Below are 24489 nucleotides of genomic sequence, written 5' to 3' on the forward strand. Positions count from 1 at the left end.
CTGATACCTGTACAGACGGTCTCTCAGCATCAGAAACACACCTGCATCTTTTTCCCACTTACGTTCAGCCTTCCTGCTCTCTCGTCTGGCTGAATGAGCGGCCTCGTTTATCCACGGGTCCGATTGTGGTTTCATAGTTTTAAAAGGAGCAACCTCATCAAGGACAGTTTGGCATTTATCATAAAAATTAGATGTCATCTGCTCGGTACCATTGCCGAGGGGAGATCTTAAACTTCTTAAAAGCACTAGAAAATAGTTCTGTTGCAGATGGGTTAAATAGACGACAATGGGGTGTTGGAATAAGAGGAGTAAAATGGCAGTGAGATAAAAATATATCAAATACAACACTGAAAAAACAGCATCACATGTTTCCATGTTTAGGACCGGTAACCCTAAAGACAGCACAAGATCCAACGTATGAGCCTGTTTCTGGGTTGGGCCCAACACAAACTGAGCACGACTGAAGGAGTCAAACTTAAAAAATCTCTGGCCAGAGGATTGGAGGGACAGCACGTGAATATTAAAATCTCTGACAATTAAAGTTTGATCACAGTTTGGCACGATAGCAGCTAAAAAGTCTTGAATAAAATTCTTGTGATGTTTTGGAGGTCTGTATACAGCTGCACCGAGTGTCGGCTGGGATGCCCCAAACAACAAACATCACAAGTTCAAAACTTGAATAAGAGTCAGTTAAGAGTTGTTTGTGTGATATGAGAGCATGAGGGTTGGAATGGATGTATCTGTGTGTGCCTGTTTGTCTGTGTCCATATGTCAGGTTGGGTATTAGACGCCACCTCTCTGGGGACATCTCAGGCCCTCTAAGGTATGGAGGCCTATCTCCCCCCACCACTTCCCCTGCCAGTGGCAGACACCCTCAGACATCGGTGCATTGGTGGTTCTTTGTGTCCGGGGATGGGCGTCCAGGTACCCACCGGCTCACTCCTTGGTGGCTGCTTGTTGTGGCCTGGAGCCTGGGGCTCGGGCCCTTCAGGGGTGGGGTGCCCTCGGCCTCTTGGCCTGGGGCTCGGTCACTCTGGCACAGCTGGCTGCCGGCGGAGCTCACGGGCACGTCACTGCAACCCCCCTGGCTTCTGCTCCGCGGCTGCTGAGTGACCCCTCATCTGGGGCTCTCCTCAGCTCTTTCTGGGATAGTGGCGCGGCTGCCCCTCTGTTGGTCTTCCTTGGTCTCTTGTGTTCTGAGGGGCTCTGGATGTCTGGAGTCTTGATGTCCTCCATACCTGCTTCATGCCCTGGTGGACGGGGCTGTGGCCCCCCCACACCCTCTAGCAGATCATTACATGAAGGAACCTTTTAAATACAAGCGCGTTCATGCTCACAGGTGTACACACGGGTGCTCACACACACAAACTACACCCTTTTTGGCTCCTACCTCAAAGCACACTGTGCGCTGTCGATCTTATGTGCTGCACAATAATGTTTAATATTTAGTATTTACTGTTATATTCCCATAGATCATTGTGATGTTGTTTATTATATTGCTCTTTTTTTTTCTTCTGCTTGTTTTCTTTTTTCTTTCTCAACAGGTGATCCAGGTGATTTGTCTGCTTGATTTGTTGGTTTTTGTTTTTTGCCCTTTATCCCCATCCCTCTTTCCTGCTGTTTTTCTTTCCCTCTTTCTTTCTCCCCTTTCTTTTCCCCAGTCAAACCTGTCCCGTGTTCAGCAAATGAAAATAAAATAAACAATAAAAGCAAAGGTGAATCAAATAGACCAATACGGCAAGGCTGGGATGGTCCATTTGTTAAAGTAAATCCATTTGGCATCTTTCTTCGCCTTTAGACAATAATTGATGATGGCAAAAGAGCCAAACGGGACAGGTTAAAAAAAAAAAAAAAGAGTTGTTTGCATGCGAGCTTCTTCCTAAAAACAGCCTCCACTCCACCACCATGTCCTGTCATCTCACAGTCAGAAGGTAAAAGTTCAGTAAAACAGCTGGACTCACCGGCTCTCTGCCAGGTTTCCAAGCATTAGATCCAGTTCCTGATTAGTGAAGAAGTCCTTAAGAAGAAAAGTTTTGTTTGCTAGCAATCAAGTATTAACAAGACTGATTCTTAGTGGTATCGGTGGCTCATCGGCCAATGTGGGTGCCCGACCTATCGGCCGTAGGTTCTGAGGGTTTACTCCACCTGAGCGTAGACGGGGAGGACGCTGGGCGGGTTTATTGTAGTACGCCCAACAACAGATGTCAGACAGGCGTAAGCCATATCCAGAGAGCGCCAGTAGTTGATGCGGTCGAATCCAGTCGGGTTAGGCTAAGGTGTTTTTCCAAGTTGTATCCAGGTAGCTTTCATTCTCACCAATAAGCCACTGCATTTCCCACGGCGTCTACGGTGGCCAGTCAGTTGAGGTGGGGCCGAAGCACAACGGAGACAAGCTGGAACTCCTGACAGGAACGGTGCAGAGAAGCTTCCCTGATATCCACGATTGCAATAAACAGGTTTTAAATGAGAAGATCTTAAAGCCAGCAGTGTTTGGTGATCATATACAAGCAGAGAGTTTGCATTTTTGAAGACAAATGAAAACTAAAACATGAATACAAACAGAGTTGGACAGCAGGCCGTACACACTGCTGCCATCTTGACTCTTAAGAAAAGACTGTCATGTGACTGTCATAAAAGTCTGTATCCCAGAGCAGGTGTGGGACTTCCTGCAATGGAGTAACACGTGTCTCTGAAGGCTCCTGTCTTCATTTGTGCTACAGCTGAAGTTAACAGTCTTATACTTTATATTATAACTTTATTTGAGAAGAAATGGCATCCAACCCTTGAAAATACAAGCTCACAGGAGGAGCGGCGACTAGGCCCGGCGCGATCTCGGGCGAGAGTATCGATGATGGCCAAAGGGCAGCGTCCAGCTCTACGGCCGCTGAAGAGCAGACTCAACAGACGTGATGTGGATCCTACTGCTCTAAAATTGGAGCTTCTTCAATCCATTAAAGAGGACATTAGTACGCTGTTAAAAGAAGAACTCAGAAATGCATTGAAAGAAGATTTTGACAATATAAGGGCTGACGTGCAAGGACTGAGAAATGAGATCGCTAACAGCATGGCGGCGACGCACGTTGAAGTTGATGGAATAAAGATTACAGTGAAAGAAGCTGAGGATGGGCTGTCAATGTGGAGCGATGAGGTGACCACCCTGCAGTCTACAGTAGAGAGTATGAAGGAGGAGCTGTCTGACCTGAAGGATAAATGTGATGAAGGCAGGAAGCAGAGAGCTAACATCCACATCATAGGCATCCCAGAGGGCCTGGACTCGAGCTCCTCCACGGCCGTATCTGTGCTACTACGTGAAGTGCTGGGTATGGATAAAGACGTTATTGTTGACCGCTCACACAGGAGCCCTATCCTGAGAAAGCCAGCTGGTATCCCGCACGCCGTCATAGCCGAGCGTCACTACTACCAGGATTGTGTGGAAATTCTACGCCGTGCCAGGGCCCAAGCCCCGCTTGAGTTTAACGGACAACCTATTGCAATATTAGGACTGGGCGATATGACCCAAAATTCATATCTTGATATTCTTTAGCTGGATGGCGATATATGATATATATACAGTGGGGCAAAAAAGTATTTAGTCAGCCACCGATTGTGCAAGTTCCCCCACTTAAAATGATGACAGAGGTCAGTAATTTGCACCAGAGGTACACTTCAACTGTGAGAGACAGAATGTGAAAAAAAAATCCATGAATTCACATGGTAGGATTTGTAAAGAATTTATTCGTAAATCAGGGTGGAAAATAAGTATTTGGTCACCTCAAACAAGGAAAATCTCTGGCTCTCACAGACCTGTAACGTCTTCCGTAAGAAGCTTTTCTGTCCCCCACTCGTTACCTGTATGAATGGCACCTGTTTGAACTCTTCATCTGTATAAAAGACACCTGTCCACAGCCTCAAACAGTCAGACTCCAAACTCCGCCATGGCCAAGACCAAAGAGCTTTCGAAGGACACCAGGAAAAGTATTGTAGACCTGCACCAGACTGGGAAGAGTGAATCTACAATAGGCAAGCAGCTTGGTGTGAAAAAATCAACTGTGGGAGCAATCATCAGAAAATGGAAGACATACAAGACCACTGATAATCTCCCTCGATCTGGGGCTCCACGCAAGATCTCATCCCGTGGGGTCAAAATGATCATGAGAACGGTGAGCAAAGATCCCAGAACCACATGGGGGGACCTGGTGAATGACCTGCAGAGAGCTGGGACCAAAGTAACAAAGGTCACCATCAGTAACACACTACAACGGCAGGGAATCAAATCCCGCAGTGCCAGACGTGTTCCGCTGCTGAAGCCAGTGCATGTCCAGGCCCGTCTGAAGTTTGCCAGAGAGCACATGGATGATACAGCAGAGGATTGGGAGAATGTCATGTGGTCAGATGAAACCAAAGTAGAACTTTTTGGTATAAACTCAACTCGTCGTGTTTGGAGGAAGAAGAATACTGAGTTGCATCCCAAGAACACCATACCTACTGTGAAGCATGGGGGTGGAAACATCATGCTATGGGGCTGTTTTTCTGCCAAGGGGACAGGACGACTGATCCATGTTAAGGACAGAATGAATGGGGCCATGTATCGTGAGATTTTGAGCCAAAACCTCCTTCCATCAGTGAGAACTTTGAAGATGAAACGAGGCTGGGTCTTCCAACATGACAATGATCCAAAACACACCACCCGGGCAACAAAGGAGTGGCTCCGTAAGAAGCATTTGAAAGTCCTGGAGTGGCCTAGCCAGTCTCCAGACCTCAACCCCATAGAAAATCTGTGGCGGGAGTTGAAAGTCCGTGTTGCTCGGCGACAGCCCCAAAACATCACTGCTCTCGAGAAGATCTGCATGAAGGAATGGGCCAAAATACCAGCTACTGTGTGTGCAAACCTGGTAAAGACCTATAGTAAACGTTTGACCTCTGTTATTGCCAACAAAGGTTATGTTACAAAGTATTGAGTTGTATTTTTGTTATTGACCAAATACTTATTTTCCACCCTGATTTACGAATAAATTCTTTACAAATCCTACCATGTGGATTCATGGATTTTTTTTTCACATTCTGTCTCTCACAGTTGAAGTGTACCTCTGGTGCAAATTACTGACCTCTGTCATCATTTTAGGTGGGGGAACTTGCACAATCGGTGGCTGACTAAATACTTTTTTGCCCCACTGTATCAATATTTTTAAAGCCAGAAAGTAAGAACAAAAAGAGAGTTCTTAGTCAAAGCTGCGTCCCAAATCTCACACAGGCACATTTATTAACATACAGCATAGATGTACATGAAACAATTACTCAGAAATAAATTATCAGCATTTATTAAATAATAATGCTCCATAAATAAAAGAAAACAATGTTGTTTTTGTGCATAACAAAAAGCTCACAATTGTGCAGTCAAAATCTAAACTAACTTATGCTGAGCATAATAACAAACAGCTGCTCTGTTCCCAGGTTCTACTGCGTGACTGACAACCTGGAGTTTGAAATCCTCTTTGTAACCGTGTCTCTTACAGGTGCCATTTATGGTCCTTATACACACTCAATAAAGTAATATTACTTTAGAGCAGAGTACGTACCACTCCGCGAGGCTCCTCGGTAGCTGTAATGCTCCAACAATCCATCAAGCGGTGCGGCCTCGTAGCTTAGCAAAGTCGTACCAAAACATTTTTTGAAATGTTTCTGAGCGCCGTGTAGCACATAAAATCGGTTCAAGGTCAGTAAGCACAACCAGAATTCATCCATAAGGCGCACTGTCGAATTTTGAGAAAATTACAGGATTTTAAGTGCAACTTATAGTGCAGAAAATATAGTTTATGGTTTTCCTTTGATCTTAGCAAATATCTACGCCTCTAATTGGGACGATCACAGATTTTTCACTAAAGTCTTTACACGGCTCCCCAATATGTCATCACACAATATCATCCTTGAGGGAGACCTAAACTGCTCATTATCTGCTATGGACCACAGTTCACACAAAAGTTACAGAATGTGATTATAAGACTGGTGATTTCTCCTCTTGTTTTTTCAGTGTGTATTCCTGATGCCTGCTCCAACTATCAGCCATGGAGATTCAACTCAGTATTGTTAGCAGATGAAGAGTTTGTCAGTTACAAAAGGTCTGAGAGGCCAAATAATTTCATTTTGTGCAAAATAGAATAAAATAGTGACCGAGCGCCTTTCTCAGTTAGCTGATGAAATTACTAAACTACATGCTGTGTACAGCCACTCTCCTGAGCCTGTATTATATACACAGCGGTTACAATGAAAAACTGAATACAATCTCATATCTACAAAACAGGCTGAGTCAAAGTTGCAGCTACGCTTATGAACATGGAGAAAAAACAGGCAAGTTATCAGCTCACCAGCTACGACTAAGAACAAACAAACAACTATCCTTGAGATCTACAATGATTTCAATAAGTTTTTTGATATTCCGTCCTTGGGAGAAGATGCGATCGCTAGTCTGGAAGAACCTGTCTCTAATGTTGAAATTGAAACGGCCATACGGAGCATGCAGTCTGGAAAATCAGTTTTCTGACCGACTGAATTCACTGTTAAAATCAACTTTTGAAGACTCCTTCCTCTCACAGTCGTTGCCTCCAACAATGCATCAAGCAGTGATGTGTTTAATTGTAAAACAGGAAAAAGACCATTTAGATTGTCGTTCCTATCGTTTAATATCTTTGTTCATCACAGACACCAAGATCCTGGCTCAAGTGTTGGCCCGTCGCTTACACAAGTATTTGTCCTCCATTATTTCACAGGACCAGACGGGCTTTATTAGGCACTCTTTTTTTAACATTAAAGCTCTATTAAATATAATTTATACCCATGTTAAAGGTGATACATTGGAAACCGTAGTTTGGCTTGACGCAGAAAAGGTGTTGGATCGGGTGAGATTGGATTTTTTTTTTTTTTTATACGCTTAAAAAATGTGGCTTTAATTTTGTATCTTGGATAAAAGTATTGTATTGCTCCCGTCTAACAGCTGTCCAGACTAACAATAATCTGTCCCCCAGGACAGGGATACCCTCTGTCTCCTTTTTGCCGCTGAACCGCTAGCTGTTGCTGAGACAATGTGTTTGTGTTGAGGGAAAACGTCAAGGGGGTATCGAACATGAAGTCTCTCTTTATTCCGACGACATGATTTTATTTATTTCCAACCCATCGAATAGCCTCCACAAACCTTTGGATAGACTTACAATAATAATAATAATACATTTTATTTATAGGCACCTTTAAGAGCCTTAAGGTCACCTTAATGCATACTTAAGGAATTTGGGACAATTTCTGGAAATAAAGTCAATTTTGGGAAGAGCGAAGCAAAGTCTATCTGTACGACAACTGGGGAGTTTTGTGTATTTTAGCACCTATTAAACCCAGCTATAACAAGTTTAAGTACTCGGGCATCTGGGTGACACAAAACCACAAGACTTGTATAAAACGATCTTCCTTTATTGTCGAAGCTTAAAGAGGATTTTGGAAAATGTGTTTTATATTTATGGTGGGGATGCAGAACAAGGACCAAAGATGAATGTGATGCTGAATCAGCAGAACACTTGGACTCATCTGATTCCAGCTTTGATATCATTGATTTCAATATGTCCATTTCTTTCACACTTCACCTTTAAAAGTGAAGCCTTGTGGTTCCTGGAAGGAAAAACACGACTTTTTCAAGTCTTTTTCCTGTTTTTATGAGAAATGTACGACTTTAATGTGAAACATTCAGAGTTTTTTCTCTTGTTGTGTTTGTTTGAATCTGCTTCCTGTTGGCTTCAGCTGTTTGGAGTTTCCATTTTCTAAACTTCTACATTCTGAACCTTCTTCAGCTCTGAACAGATGATGAAACACTGAATGATTTCAAGCTCACACTTTGTCTAATAAACTTACATCTTTCATTCTTTATACAGATTGAAGGACTGTGGTTTGTCAAAGATCAGCTGTGATTATCTGGCAGCAGCGCTGAAGTCCAACCCCTCCCATCTGAGAGAGCTGGACCTGAGTAACAACAAGAAGCTGCAGGATCCAGGAGTGAAGCATCTGTGTGGTTTCCTGAAGAGTCCAGGATGTAAACTTGAAACCCTGAGGTCAGTCAGCATGTTTTAGTTGTGCTGAGATGAATATGATGTGAAAGTTGTGCTGACACTAAACTGCAGACATCAGGCTGATATTATACTGATCCACACTGAGGATCTTCATGGCCCACCTTTCCTGATTCAGAGAGAGGGGACCCTGATTAACTGTGCAGCTTCTTCCTCACAGTTCTAAGTATCAGACACAACAATGAATAATCCACAGCTGACTGTCTTTAGCAGGTCAAAGGTCACAGCACACAGCAGACAGTCAGAAATATTCTAACTCTGATCATTTATCAGTTGTGACACTGTGAGACTTGATCAGAGGTGTGATCATCACAGCAGAGTCCTTTTGTGTCAAAGTCAATGAGGATCAAACAGAAACACATGAAGCAGATTTTCCTCTTCTGGCTTTTTATAGCAGATAACCTTCAAAATATTCTGCAGTCGATCAAAAACTGAAGCAAACCATGAATCAACATGTGAACATGACCTGATGCTGCTGAAGTGAAGCAAAGTTACAGAGGTTTGATTACAGACACAGCTGAGAGTTTGTAATCTGTCATCATTTTAAAAAGTTTCCATGGAACAGCAGAAATGAGGCTTTCCTGTCAGAGGCTAATAAACAATGAATGATGCAGAAACAGATGTTTGAAGCTGTTCTTGGAGTACACAGAGAGAGAGAGAGAGAGAGAGAGAGAGAGAGAGAGAGAGAGAGAGAGAGCTGTGCAGGCAGGAACAGCCAAAGTCAGAGAGAATTCATGAGCATGTTTATCAAACATGAAGCAGAGTTTGGATCTTCTTTTGCTCCTGGTTCACTCAGTTTTGGTTGGAGACAGATGAAACCTGCAGCTTCAGGATCTGTGAGCTGTCCACTTTCAGCCCCGATGGCGTGTCCGTGTACGTGCCGTCGAGTGAACGATCCACGCTCTGTGTTTCCATCTTTGTGTGTTTAGCTGCTCTCATTTACTGTTTGCTGCTTGTTGAAATAGTTTGTGAGCTTTAACCTGAGATTCTGGCAAAATACATTTATATTAAACATCGATTCAGGATTGAATGAATCAACATCGTTTTATTCAAATTAAAACCATTTAAATGGGAACATTAATTTTTTACACCCGCCTCTAATGCTGGGTAATGTCAGCCGGTCCATGTGCAACTGGCTGTGAGGCTCCGGGAGCGTCTACAAAGTGCAACACTGAAAGAACATCATCCATAAATATTGAGTAATAACTGGACTCTCATACAGCCAGACTCAAATGCCTTTAAACATCAGCTTATCCTGCTGATCCAAGTCCAACACTGAGTTTGTAAAAACATGTTTGTCAATCATTTTGTTTGGTTTCTGAAGAAAATGATTCAATAACTTGCTGCTAATACACAACATTTCATCATATTTCCTCATAACCCTCTTTTGTCTGACCATTTGATCCCATTTGAATTTGCAATAAAGGATCCACAGAGTTTGGTGACAATAATGACAGTAGATGTTTGTGAAGCTCTGAACAGATGATGAAACACTGAATGATTTCAAGCTCACACTTTGTCTAATAAACTTACATCTTTCATTCTTTATACAGATTGAAGGACTGTGGTTTGTCAGATATTGGCCTTGATTATCTGGCAGCAGTGCTGAAGTCCAACCCCTCGTATCTCACAGAGGTGGACCTGAGTGGAACCTACAGCAACCTGCAGGGTTCAGGAGTGAAGCATCTGTGTGGTTTCCTGGAGAATCCACGATGTCGATTTGAAACTCTGAGGTCAGTCAGCATGTTTTAGTTGTGCTGAGATGAATATGATGTGAAAGTTGTGCTGACACTGAACTGCAGACATCAGGCTGATATTATACTGATCCACACTGAGGATCTTCATGGTAAAGTCTGTTTTCTTCTTCTCTGGTTTAGTCCATTGACTGTAGCAGAACAATGTTCACATTTCAAACAGTGATACTCAACGTATGGCCCACGGCCCACATGCGGCCTGCCCACCTTTCCTAATTCAGAGAGAGGGGACCCTGATTAACTGTGTAGCTTCTTCCTCACAGTTCTAAGTATCAGACACAACAATGAATAATCCACAGCTGACTCTCTTTAGCAGGTCAAAGGTCACGGCACACAGCAATCTGTGAAACAGTTTGGAGCAGGAATTCTTGCACATTTACAAACTGACACTGCTGCATGACATGCTGGGTAATGCTAGCTGCTCAGGTATGGGCGTGCTAACGGCTGTGAGGCTCCCAGGCTGCAGAACACCGAAGAAGAGAAAAGAGAGGTGGAGGATGAAGAAAAGAGGCGGAGATGAAGCAGAAGTTTAGCTCCAGAGAGGAGCTGTGTCTGTGTGGGCGGGGCTCAGGCAGCTCCGCCCACACAGTGAAGCAGGTGAAGAGTAATAAATGAAGACAGCGGACAGGATTTGATAAGCTGATGTACAAACATGTTGAATGATGGTGGCAGCTACAGAAACAGGTCCATACAGACATGAAGCGTGTCTCCTTTGCATCGTCCATATTTGATACTGAGAGTTTCCAGAAGAGCAAACATCAAACACGCCTCCAAACATGTGACGAGTCAGACTGACATCATTTCTACAGAGAACAGTGTGAGCTCTCAGCAGGTCACTTCAATAAGAAGGACAAACAGTGCAGCAGGAATGACTAAACCCATTAACAGTCTGATATCCCCGTGTTCCTGTTGCATCATCATTAATGCTGCTCCACCACCATCACTGCAGCTGACCAATCAGCCTTTGTCACGTCATGTGATGCTCTGTGACTCAGACTGGAGAAATGCTAAATGGCTAACCTGAAGCTAACCTGAGAAACAGTCAAAGTACTGATGATTCCTACAAAGTGTGTGTGTTCAGTATGAGATGAGTGTGAATGAAACCATGGAGGAGCGGGCCGTGGCTGCTCTCACACACGTTTGCTGCAGGGGCGGATCTACTAAAATGTTCTTAGGGGGGCAAAATCAAAGCCATTATTGTTGACACATATGCAGCTGTTACATCCTGTAATATGCATTAAATATGGTTCAAATACATTAAATGCATATATATACATGTTTCATATAAATATAGTCTACAACTGTGTTTTATTCAGCCCACATAATGAAACTGTTCAGTCAGATAAAGACAGAAGGCGTTTTCCACGTCCCTCTGCTCAGTGTTAAAGTGCTGATGATGTTCAAGCTCAGGCAGCAGGAGGGATTTCTAAGCATCCTTCACTGATCCACAACAAAGGTCCAGAGTTTGATCCCTCCTAGTAGGACAGGAAACATACTGATAAGAGTTTCAAAGTGTCTTTGTAAGCAGACATGATTGACATGAGCCAGTCTGAGTTTGGTTCCTGCAGTTTGTGCTTCATAAACAGAGCTGAAGCAGAGGCAACGTGTGCCTGCAGGTGAATGTACACTGCTGTTATAAGAGCTGTGGAAACTCGGGTCAAAAGGACGTAACCATACTGCTGACAGTTCCAGGACAGTCACAGAGTTACAGAATCATTTGTGAACATAAAGACAGAAAGCTCATCCAAATCCTGGGATTAAAAGTCTGTCCTGGTGGTGTCCAGTCAAACACGTCTCTGTGAAAGCTTCAATCCAACAGGCTCCAAAATCCTTCTGCTCATTTCCTCGCCGGGTTCTTGATGCTCCTGTACCATCTCTCTGTCATCCTCCTCGCTCCCTCTTTGCACTCACAGTCTTTGTGCATCATTAACACTCACATGTGGAAAACCAAAGTTTTACTGGGCAGAAGATGATCATCAGTGACGCTGTCTTTAAAATACTCTTGTTAGAAATGTACAATTTTAATGTGAAACATTCAGAGTTTTTTCTCTTGTTGTGTTTGTTTGAAGCTGCTTCCTGTTGGCTTCAGCTGTTTGGAGTTTCCATTTTCTAAACTTCTACATTCTGAACCTTCTTCAGCTCTCAACAGATGATGAAACACTGAATGATTTCAAGCACTTTGTCTAATAAACTTACATCGTTCATTCTTTATACAGATTGGTGAGCTGTGATTTGTCAGAGATCAGCTGTGATTATCTGGAAGCAGTGCTGAAGCTCAACCCTTCGTATCCCAGAGAGGTGGACCTGAGCTCCAACAAGCTGCAGGATTCAGGAGTGAAGCAGCTGTGTGTTCTTCTGGGGAAACCACAACATCGAATTGAAACTCTGAGGTCAGTCTCCACGTTTTAGTTGTGCTGACACTGTCGATCTGTGGAACTAAAACCTTTATACAGGAAGTCTGGTTCAGCTCTTTGTAGACCTTCTAATCTCTGATCCTCTGAGTCTTACTCAGTAGATGCAGAGTCCAGGTGTCTTCCCTGCTTGTCCTGATACAAACAAACCTGAGTAACCTTGCAGGTCAGATCTCATCAGTCACACCTGTTATGGCAGCTCTCCTCTAGATTGTAGTTCTTGTTAACCTGGGATGGTTTTAGAAGCTTGGACCACAGACTCCAAGGGAAGATATTACTGGGAACCTATTAGACCCATTAAACACTAACATAGATGAATACTCAGATTTAAACCTTTATTGTTTCACAAAGGGTTAAAAAGGGAACGTCCACAGTTTAGACTGCAGCAGATTTTATTAAAGCAGTTTGACAGGAGCAAAGCAAAAAATACAAAGAATAAGTGTTTAAAATATTAATACATATAACATAATAATAAAAGTGTGCTGGTCTTTCTCGGGTGGAGCAGAGACAGAGTGAAGTCTTCCAGGCTTTAGTGCAGACTTCCCTGACAGAGGCTGGACTCCATGGTCTGCACAGGAGGCTTCTACACTGTGTGGAGGTGACTCCTGGACTTGAAGACAGGCTGCAGGTACATGTGTGATGAAGAGGACCTACAACAGTGTGATGGAGCTGCAGGTCTTAAGGAAGTCCTGCTGTCCTGTCCCACCCTCATCTGTACTTCCTCTGTCTTCTCTGGACTTGTCCTCCTGTTTCAGAAACAGCACTGCTTCATGCCGAGGGTGGACGGGAGCGTTGGCTCTGATTCTTTTACCGTCCACCACAAGGAGACACTGATGCTGACCTCCTGATTCATCTGCATGTGTTCTGCTTCACACTGCTCACCTCCACCAAAGACTTCACAAACGTCTTCTTTCTTTGAGTCCAGTTTGTCCCACAAACACTTCCAAATCTCCTCCTCTGAGATTCTGCAGCTTCTTGCAGTGTGACTCAGCTGACTTCTGACAGACCACAGACTGGCACAGCATCCACATGTGTCTCCTTTCAAACAGGCTCTTGATGTTTCCTCCCACATCATGCTTGCCAGTCAGTCTCCTTTGTTCTCCAGCTCTGTAGCTCCAGCTGATGAAGCTTCAGTTTTCCATGTTGGTAACAGTAAACTACATCCTCTGCTGTCAGCTGGGTAACTAAACAGAGCTGCAGCACGTCTCTGCGGTGGTGCTACATCCAGCCTGCAGACGGCCATCTACATGTTGTAGTGTAGGGGGCGCTGTCCCAGCCATGCGGGCAGTGGGCTGCTCTGCTTGTGCTGTTGTTGGTGAAGCTGAAGTGAAAGCGAGAGTTAAAACACTGAACAGTGTCTACTGAGCTTCTCATGCTATTCTCATGCTCAAAGAAGTTTAACAGGAAGGACAACTCGTCCATCAGGCGTCCAGCTGTCCGTGACCGTGTCCACAGCAGAGTGTGACCGAGGCTTCATGCTAACACGCACACATGAAGCTAATACCACCACGAGCAGCTGCTCAGTGGATTTGGAGGAGAAATGTCTGCAGCTTGTCACAGGCAGTATGCAGAATGTGGATTTCCACAAAGACTGTGGAGAGCTCGTCCCACACTCTAAATCCACACTTGTCTGCACAAAACTTCTCACACGTTCCCGTCACAAGTGTCTTCTAAGTGAAGCTACCAGGTTCAGGTCCAGCTTGTTTATCTGGAGCTGCAGTCGATGATCCATCCTCACAAAGCAACACAGACAGGAGATATGCAAACACACCACACAACCAAAGGATTCTCTCTGCATGTCTGTGGCTGATGCTGCTGGAACAAAGCTGTTTGAAACCTTGTTGTTCTGCACTTTGGGACCAGAAGAGGAAACTGAAGCTCTGTGCAGAGGGTTCAATGGAAGCAGCCAAGCGCTGTAAGTGTCTGCTGTACAGGGATGCTGGTTCAGCTGTGGCTCAGTTTCACAGTGTGACTCAATAAAAGCAGCAGGAAATCAAAGCTTGAGGCTTTCATCAGTGTGGAAATAAGAAAGTTTCCTGTGACAGACGCTGGAGCTCTCTCAGCTTCACAGTTTCAGCTTCAAACTTCTTCCAACATGTTTCTAACACGGCCACATTCCACCTTAATGGAGCTGATATCTTGTGCATTAGCACATTTTCTAAAGGCAGCGATCACATCTTTAGTTTTGGATGTTTAACTGCAGATTGTTTACGTGTTTATAGCACATTAATTACAACAGCAGCATTGACCACAGTGCTGTACAAGAATCCAAAATAACTATTAAAATAACTCATAACATTAATAGCACACATCAAATATCAAATAACTCTCATACTATATTAAAAGCCAGTGAATACAAATGTGTTTTAAGAGCAGATTTACAGAGACTGACAGCAGGAGCTGGAGCTGTTCGATAGAACGATGCATATATGATGACCATATGAAAACTTCAATCGTTTCATATCATGCTCTTTGTTTCCTGGTTATGTGTTTGTGTGTTTTCCAGATAAACCTTTCAAAATAAATCTGAAGATCCTGTTGAGAGTTTTCAAAATAAACACAATACATTACTCCGGTCGCTCGTTTATCGAGTTACGTTCTAAAAATAAGTGTCAGAATGAAGTAGCAGCTTTATGTTTTACAATTATTATAGAAGTTTTAAGGCAGTTAAACCCTCACTGCACACTTTATACACTTTTCTCAGACAGGCATGAACATTTTCACACTTTTCTCTCTTGTTTAAACAAAGTTCAAACCTTCATAGAAAAATAAGTTCATTATTAAAGAATGAAAGCAAAGTGTTTCTGAAATGTGTCAAATCAGCCTTTGCTGGCATTAAACGAGCTTGGTTCTGTGTGAGGAGCACTCGTCCATGGCCTGGGCTCCTCGCTGTCAGGTAAAGTTTCATAAAGCTTTTGAGTTTTTATGCAGATAATGTTGGTGTCCAGCACGATGTTCTTTTTCCTGTGGTCACTGAGCCACAAAGCCAAAGCTGACTCCATCCTTACGATGTTCTTGTTGTGGACAGTTACAACCTTTTTGCCTCCTTGTTGAAACTATGATGGTTAACATCTTCCTCTGCCTTTGGCTGCTACCACAGCTGCAAAACGTCTCGTCATCATTGTTGTTTGTTGGGGACAAAACGTACAAACATACAGTGCAGCACTGCAGAGTCACACTGCTGTAAATTTGAACACATTCTGTACTGTACAGGAGACACGGCACGAGATTGGCTGTAGACCATTGTCAGCCAATCAGGACGCAGAACACAACGCGCTGTAAAAAACAAAAGCATGCAAAATTGCACAAAAAAGAAAAGCGAAACAGCGAGGCCGCCAAAGGTGAACTGTGTTACAGCAAGGGACCAGCGTATATATGGTTGTTGGGACGACAAATGTCTTTGAGCTTGTGTCAGAAGACGAGCTGCAGCTTTCTGGACCAGCTGCAGTCTTGCCAGGCAGGTCCCACTAACTCCAACATATAAGGAGTTCCCTTTCAGTCGATTCACTCGGTACAACACATAAGTATGGGATATCACGCCCTCGCACGTCCTGGCTGAAGAAACCTTTATTCACACCTTTAAGGCAGATGACGTGTGATGACACGCGCACGGCCCCGCCTGCACATATAGCCACTGTCATCACAGTCATCCCTCAGTTCTTACGCTCTTCACCTCGCTGAGAACACCTCTGCTGAGTTGGGCTAGCTAGCTGCTGCTAGTTAGCTCCGTTGTCTGCCAACTTGAACTTAGCTTAACTGCCCCTGTTGGTGTTAGCCTCCACCGTGCCTTTTGGTGTGTAGACTGAGCACTAATTTCAAGTTTTTCCTGTGCAGCGTTTCGCTTTGCGTTTTGGAATGGACTCCAAACCGAAGCGAGCAAAGCAGAAATCTTCTGTTCGCCCCTGTCCTCAGGGATGCGGTTTCTCTTTGCACGACAGCGACCAGCACGATGCCTGCCCTGTCTGCCTGGGGATCGTCCACGCTAGGAGAGCGTTGACGGAGCCCGAAGCCTGTGCGTTTTGCCTCGACCCTGGAAAGACGGGTGACGTTTGTGGAAAAAGTGCTGGGACGCTCGGCTGTCGCACGGAATGACCCTCTCCTTTCCGAGTCTGGAGCCCCAGCTTCGTCCGAGTCCGAAGACGAGGATTTTCCGGTCGATGTCCCCGCAATTAGCTGGGCTGACCACATGGAATATGTTGACGGGTTAGCCGATGACGAGCCGGAACCATGCAGGGGCGCTGACGGGCTTCAGCCTGGGTTGAAGCCCGCCAGCGCTCCCCAGGAAGACGATGACATGCTGGACATCGGCCTGGACATCCATGGTTTGTCGGAGGATGAGCAGGAGAGCCCATTGTCAGCCCAATGTGCCGCCGCTGCTGCGCCGGTCGGCCACGATGACACCTCTCTTTTCTCCCCGTTTCGCCGTGCTGCTGAGAAGCTGCAGGTGGACTGGCCCTCTCCTCTGCCAGCTCAGAAGCCGTCGCGGTTCGCGGGGTTTTTCCTCTCACCGGAGCCCGCAACAGCCAAAAACTGCCTTCCCATGTTCCCAGACTTTCTCTGCGAGCTAACAGCATCATGGGACAAACCTCTGTCTACCCGCGTCACTGTGCCCGGCTATGGACAGTACATGGAATTGGACGGCGCCGAGGGGGCTGGCTTAGATAACCCACCCCCTATGGAGCCTTCTCTGGCTGCGTATCTGGCCCCATCCCATAACCATGGTGTTGGCGGCCCCGCAACTCTGCCGTCCAAGCACTGCAGATTCTCTGCTTCGCAGCTGGAGAAGATTTATCGGGCTCAGGCTGGCACTGCTCGCGCCATGAGCTCCGTCACCATGCTCTAGACGTACTAGGCAATGTGCCTGGCGGAGCTCGGATTGCTGGTTCCTGATGACAGCCCGCTGGCACCTCTTCTTAACGAGGTCAGAGTCGCCACAGATCACATCCTCCGTGCGTCTCGCTGTGCAGCGCTCTCCCTGGGCAGAGGGATGGCTTCGACAGTAGTGGCGCAGAGGCACCTATGGCTGACCCTCTCTGAAGTCCCGGATAGGGACAGAGCTGTTTATCTGGACGCACCAGTGTCTGCGGCTGGGTTATTCGGACATTCACTTGAAGCCATTCAGGCTAGATTTGATCTGAGGAAGAAGCAGACGGAAGCTCTGCGCGACATCATCCCCAGACGTCAGCCCAAGCCCAAGCCCGCAGCTAGCTCTCACAGGCCCGCCGCTCCTCTGCCGTCTGGCAAGAGGCCGGCACCCACTGCTGAAGTGGGTGTGCTGCCAGCGAGAGCACATCCTCCGGCCCGAGCTCCACGCCAGTCGGCCTGGAGCAAAGGCCCACCCTCGGGCCCCCGGCGTGACCCGACGCCCAGGAGGAAGAAGCCTCAGCCCTCCTAGCTGTGGTTTCGAGTGGAGAAGGGGTCCAGCAGCAGGGAGACGCTGCTTTTACCCCTCTGTTCCCGCCCAAGAGGTGCCGCCGCTTAAGTTCTGTTCAGGTTGTCAGCCCCAGAAGGCGCTGCACTTTCCTAACACTGTCTCCCAAGCACAAAACCCCTGCACACAAAATGCCTCAGGTAACTCCCTGTTCAGGTGTGTTAAATGTTCAGGTGACCACATCGAGTGTTCCCGCTGTTTTTCATTGTTGTGCCCCAGAAAAGGTGCCTCCAACAAAATGTATGAATGTACATGTTTCCATGTTACAATCAATAAAGAGTATTGTTTATTCTCAAACAATCACAAATGCTCAGCCTGCAGGCAGAATGAGCCAGGTCAGGCAGGTGATGCATTCCCCTGCAGACACACTGGGGGGCGACAACGCCCCTCCGACGGTGCTGCAGGTCAGCCGGCTGGCTGCTCACTTCCCTCAGTGGCGTGCTTGCGCCCCCTCTCTGTGGGTGCTGCGAACCGTTGCCATGGGTTACCGGTTGCAGTTCCGGGTCAAGCCGCCTCGTTTCCGAAGAGTCGTAAACACGACTGTCAACACCAAGGCAGCCATGATACCCAGAGAGGAAATAAAGGCGCTATTGCAGAAAAGAGCAATACGAGTGGTCCCCGCTTCGGAGACAGACAAAGCTGCAATCTATTGTAAAGGTTTCAGTCTGGTTTTGAAGCTCTTCACAGCACTGAAACTGCACTTTGAGAAGTTCTTAATGATCTTTCATCAGCCACTGATCAGGAGACTCAGCTGTGCTTTTGGATCTGACCGCTGCCTTTGACACTGTTGACCACAGCATCTTGATGTCACCATTGGAGCATGGCGACATCAAGGGCGCTCTATTAGACTGGTTCAGGCCTTTTATTAAATCGCATTATTACATTTGGGGCTTATATTTGACGGCAATGTGACCTTTGAAAAACAGCTGAGCTCAGTTGTACAGCAGTCTTTCTTCAAACTGAGGCTTTTGTCTAAGGTGAGATAATTTATATCTTTTAAAAACCTTGAACGGGCAATCCACGTTTTCATGACATCCCAGCTGGATTATTGTAACGAATAGTTATGTCTATAACTTCTGTTCCCTGAAGGAGAAGAACGAGGTACAACACATACAGTAAGTATGGGATATCACGCCCTCGCGTGTCCTGGCTGAAGAAACCTTTATTCACGCCTTTAAGGCAGATGACGTGTGATGACACGCGCACGGCCCCGCCTGCACATATAGCCGCTGTCATCACAGTCAGCCCTCAGTTCGATAGCCGCTCTTCACCGAGCCAAACTGCTCAGTGGGGCCGCCTTGTGTTGTACCTCGTTCCTCTCCTTCAGGGAACAGAAGTTATAGACATAACTATTCGTTCCCTTTCAGTCGATTCACTCGGTACAACACATAAGTATGGGACATATATACACGCCACCACATCCTTAGTGAGTGGTAGATCCAGCAGAAAGGACAGCATGAGCCACCGAAGGGGCTGTAACGTCCAACCGATAGAACCACACAAAAGTGTCTTCGACAGGAAGGGAAGCTTTGAAATAGGCCTGAAGTTTGAGTGGACAGAGGATCCAGATCAGGTTTTTTAGTACAGGCTGTACAACAGCATGTTTAAAACAGGCTGTACAACACCTGAACTAAGACTGCTGTTAAAAATCGCTAAGATGTCGGAACCAACAACCTTTAAAATCTTTTTAAATATGTGTTGGAACAACATCATTTGGACAGGATGATGTCTTTATACCATCACATCGTTCCTCCACCTGGTCAAACCACACAGGCTCAAACTGATCAAAAACAGCTGAGCAGGTGAATATTTTAGAAAGGTCATGTGAAGGCAGGCCGATCATAGTTCGAAGCTGTTTTATCTTATTGATAAAAACTGCAGGAACCTTTCACAAGTTTCTGAGGAACTATTAATATGACAAGCTGGAGAAATAATTGAACAAAGAAGCTGAGGATTTTTGGAGCATTTCTCAATAATATTAGAAACAGCTTTTGACTTCTCTGCGTTGACAGTGTCCTGATACCTGTACAGACGGTCTCTCAGCATCAGAAACACACCTGCATCTTTTTCCCACTTACGTTCAGCCTTCCTGCTCTCTCGTCTGGCTGAATGAGCGGCCTCGTTTATCCACGGGTCCGATTGTGGTTTCATAGTTTTAAAAGGAGCAACCTCATCAAGGACAGTTTGGCATTTATCATAAAAATTAGATGTCATCTGCTCGGTACCATCGCCGAGGGGAGATCTTAAACTTCTTAAAAGCACTAGAAAATAGTTCTGTTGCAGATGGGTTAAATAGACGACAATGGGGTGTTGGAATAAGAGGAGTAAAATGGCAGTGAGATAAAAATATATCAAATACAACACTGAAAAAACAGCATCACATGTTTCCATGTTTAGGACCGGTAACCCTAAAGACAGCACAAGATCCAACGTATGAGCCTGTTTCTGGGTTGGGCCCAACACAAACTGAGCACGACTGAAGGAGTCAAACTTAAAAAATCTCTGGCCAGAGGATTGGAGGGACAGCACGTGAATATTAAAATCTCTGACAATTAAAGTTTGATCACAGTTTGGCACGATAGCAGCTAAAAAGTCTTGAATAAAATTCTTGTGATGTTTTGGAGGTCTGTATACAGCTGCACCGAGTGTCGGCTGGGATGCCCCAAACAACAAACATCACAAGTTCAAAACTTGAATAAGAGTCAGTTAAGAGTTGTTTGTGTGATATGAGAGCATGAGGGTTGGAATGGATGTATCTGTGTGTGCCTGTTTGTCTGTGTCCATATGTCAGGTTGGGTATTAGACGCCACCTCTCTGGGGACATCTCAGGCCCTCTAAGGTATGGAGGCCTATCTCCCCCCACCACTTCCCCTGCCAGTGGCAGACACCCTCAGACATCGGTGCATTGGTGGTTCTTTGTGTCCGGGGATGGGCGTCCAGGTACCCACCGGCTCACTCCTTGGTGGCTGCTTGTTGTGGCCTGGAGCCTGGGGCTCGGGCCCTTCAGGGGTGGGGTGCCCTCGGCCTCTTGGCCTGGGGCTCGGTCACTCTGGCACAGCTGGCTGCCGGCGGAGCTCACGGGCACGTCACTGCAACCCCCCTGGCTTCTGCTCCGCGGCTGCTGAGTGACCCCTCATCTGGGGCTCTCCTCAGCTCTTTCTGGGATAGTGGCGCGGCTGCCCCTCTGTTGGTCTTCCTTGGTCTCTTGTGTTCTGAGGGGCTCTGGATGTCTGGAGTCTTGATGTCCTCCATACCTGCTTCATGCCCTGGTGGACGGGGCTGTGGCCCCCCCACACCCTCTAGCAGATCATTACATGAAGGAACCTTTTAAATACAAGCGCGTTCATGCTCACAGGTGTACACACGGGTGCTCACACACACAAACTACACCCTTTTTGGCTCCTACCTCAAAGCACACTGTGCGCTGTCGATCTTATGTGCTGCACAATAATGTTTAATATTTAGTATTTACTGTTATATTCCCATAGATCATTGTGATGTTGTTTATTATATTGCTCTTTTTTTTTCTTCTGCTTGTTTTCTTTTTTCTTTCTCAACAGGTGATCCAGGTGATTTGTCTGCTTGATTTGTTGGTTTTTGTTTTTTGCCCTTTATCCCCATCCCTCTTTCCTGCTGTTTTTCTTTCCCTCTTTCTTTCTCCCCTTTCTTTTCCCCAGTCAAACCTGTCCCGTGTTCAGCAAATGAAAATAAAATAAACAATAAAAGCAAAGGTGAATCAAATAGACCAATACGGCAAGGCTGGGATGGTCCATTTGTTAAAGTAAATCCATTTGGCATCTTTCTTCGCCTTTAGACAATAATTGATGATGGCAAAAGAGCCAAACGGGACAGGTTAAAAAAAAAAAAAAAAAGAGTTGTTTGCATGCGAGCTTCTTCCTAAAAACAGCCTCCACTCCACCACCATGTCCTGTCATCTCACAGTCAGAAGGTAAAAGTTCAGTAAAACAGCTGGACTCACCGGCTCTCTGCCAGGTTTCCAAGCATTAGATCCAGTTCCTGATTAGTGAAGAAGTCCTTAAGAAGAAAAGTTTTGTTTGCTAGCAATCAAGTATTAACAAGACTGATTCTTAGTGGTATCGGTGGCTCATCGGCCAATGTGGGTGCCCGACCTATCGGCCGTAGGTTCTGAGGGTTTACTCCACCTGAGCGTAGACGGGGAGGACGCTGGGCGGGTTTATTGTAGTACGCCCAACAACAGATGTCAGACAGGCGTAAGCCATATCCAGAGAGCGCCAGTAGTTGATGCGGTCGAATCCAGTCGGGTTAGGCTAAGGTGTTTTTCCAAGTTGTATCCAGGTAGCTTTCATTCTCACCAATAAGCCACTGCATTTCCCACGGCGTCTACGGTGGCCAGTCAGTTGAGGTGGGGCCGAAGCACAACGGAGACAAGCTGGAACTCCTGACAGGAACGGTGCAGAGAAGCTTCCCTGATATCCACGATTGCAATAAACAGGTTTTAAATGAGAAGATCTTAAAGCCAGCAGTGTTTGGTGATCATATACAAGCAGAGAGTTTGCATTTTTGAAGACAAATGAAAACTAAAACATGAATACAAACAGAGTTGGACAGCAGGCCGTACACACTGCTGCCATCTTGACTCTTAAGAAAAGACTGTCATGTGACTGTCATAAAAGTCTGTATCCCAGAGCAGGTGTGGGACTTCCTGCAATGGAGTAACACGTGTCTCTGAAGGCTCCTGTCTTCATTTGTGCTACAGCTGAAGTTAACAGTCTTATACTTTATATTATAACTTTATTTGAGAAGAAATGGCATCCAACCCTTGAAAATACAAGCTCACAGGAGGAGCGGCGACTAGGCCCGGCGCGATCTCGGGCGAGAGTATCGATGATGGCCAAAGGGCAGCGTCTAGCTCTACGGCCGCTGAAGAGCAGACTCAACAGACGTGATGTGGATCCTACTGCTCTAAAATTGGAGCTTCTTCAATCCATTAAAGAGGACATTAGTACGCTGTTAAAAGAAGAACTCAGAAATGCATTGAAAGAAGATTTTGACAATATAAGGGCTGACGTGCAAGGACTGAGAAATGAGATCGCTAACAGCATGGCGGCGACGCACGTTGAAGTTGATGGAATAAAGATTACAGTGAAAGAAGCTGAGGATGGGCTGTCAATGTGGAGCGATGAGGTGACCACCCTGCAGTCTACAGTAGAGAGTATGAAGGAGGAGCTGTCTGACCTGAAGGATAAATGTGATGAAGGCAGGAAGCAGAGAGCTAACATCCACATCATAGGCATCCCAGAGGGCCTGGACTCGAGCTCCTCCACGGCCGTATCTGTGCTACTACGTGAAGTGCTGGGTATGGATAAAGACGTTATTGTTGACCGCTCACACAGGAGCCCTATCCTGAGAAAGCCAGCTGGTATCCCGCACGCCGTCATAGCCGAGCGTCACTACTACCAGGATTGTGTGGAAATTCTACGCCGTGCCAGGGCCCAAGCCCCGCTTGAGTTTAACGGACAACCTATTGCAATATTAGGACTGGGCGATATGACCCAAAATTCATATCTTGATATTCTTTAGCTGGATGGCGATATATGATATATATACAGTGGGGCAAAAAAGTATTTAGTCAGCCACCGATTGTGCAAGTTCCCCCACTTAAAATGATGACAGAGGTCAGTAATTTGCACCAGAGGTACACTTCAACTGTGAGAGACAGAATGTGAAAAAAAAATCCATGAATTCACATGGTAGGATTTGTAAAGAATTTATTCGTAAATCAGGGTGGAAAATAAGTATTTGGTCACCTCAAACAAGGAAAATCTCTGGCTCTCACAGACCTGTAACGTCTTCCGTAAGAAGCTTTTCTGTCCCCCACTCGTTACCTGTATGAATGGCACCTGTTTGAACTCTTCATCTGTATAAAAGACACCTGTCCACAGCCTCAAACAGTCAGACTTCAAACTCCGCCATGGCCAAGACCAAAGAGCTTTCGAAGGACACCAGGAAAAGTATTGTAGACCTGCACCAGACTGGGAAGAGTGAATCTACAATAGGCAAGCAGCTTGGTGTGAAAAAATCAACTGTGGGAGCAATCATCAGAAAATGGAAGACATACAAGACCACTGATAATCTCCCTCGATCTGGGGCTCCACGCAAGATCTCATCCCGTGGGGTCAAAATGATCATGAGAACGGTGAGCAAAGATCCCAGAACCACATGGGGGGACCTGGTGAATGACCTGCAGAGAGCTGGGACCAAAGTAACAAAGGTCACCATCAGTAACACACTACAACGGCAGGGAATCAAATCCCGCAGTGCCAGACGTGTTCCGCTGCTGAAGCCAGTGCATGTCCAGGCCCGTCTGAAGTTTGCCAGAGAGCACATGGATGATACAGCAGAGGATTGGGAGAATGTCATGTGGTCAGATGAAACCAAAGTAGAACTTTTTGGTATAAACTCAACTCGTCGTGTTTGGAGGAAGAAGAATACTGAGTTGCATCCCAAGAACACCATACCTACTGTGAAGCATGGGGGTGGAAACATCATGCTATGGGGCTGTTTTTCTGCCAAGGGGACAGGACGACTGATCCATGTTAAGGACAGAATGAATGGGGCCATGTATCGTGAGATTTTGAGCCAAAACCTCCTTCCATCAGTGAGAACTTTGAAGATGAAACGAGGCTGGGTCTTCCAACATGACAATGATCCAAAACACACCACCCGGGCAACAAAGGAGTGGCTCCGTAAGAAGCATTTGAAAGTCCTGGAGTGGCCTAGCCAGTCTCCAGACCTCAACCCCATAGAAA

General features: G+C 45.7%; 1 protein-coding gene across 1 annotated transcript in view; it reads left to right on the forward strand.

Moving 5' to 3' along the window:
* LOC113031764 (NACHT, LRR and PYD domains-containing protein 12-like) overlaps positions 1-24489 on the forward strand; it is a 97455-nt gene that overhangs the window by 51012 nt on the left and 21954 nt on the right. Inside the window, exons 11-13 of the mRNA XM_080308232.1 lie at positions 7911-8087; positions 9656-9835; positions 12073-12246. Coding sequence (XP_080164358.1) covers positions 7911-8087; positions 9656-9835; positions 12073-12246 — 531 coding nt within the window. The remainder of the gene's footprint in view (positions 1-7910; positions 8088-9655; positions 9836-12072; positions 12247-24489) is intronic.

This window comes from Astatotilapia calliptera, chromosome 11 (genome assembly GCF_964374335.1).
Source record: "Astatotilapia calliptera chromosome 11, fAstCal68.1, whole genome shotgun sequence".
NCBI classification, from domain to species: Eukaryota; Metazoa; Chordata; class Actinopteri; order Cichliformes; family Cichlidae; genus Astatotilapia; species Astatotilapia calliptera.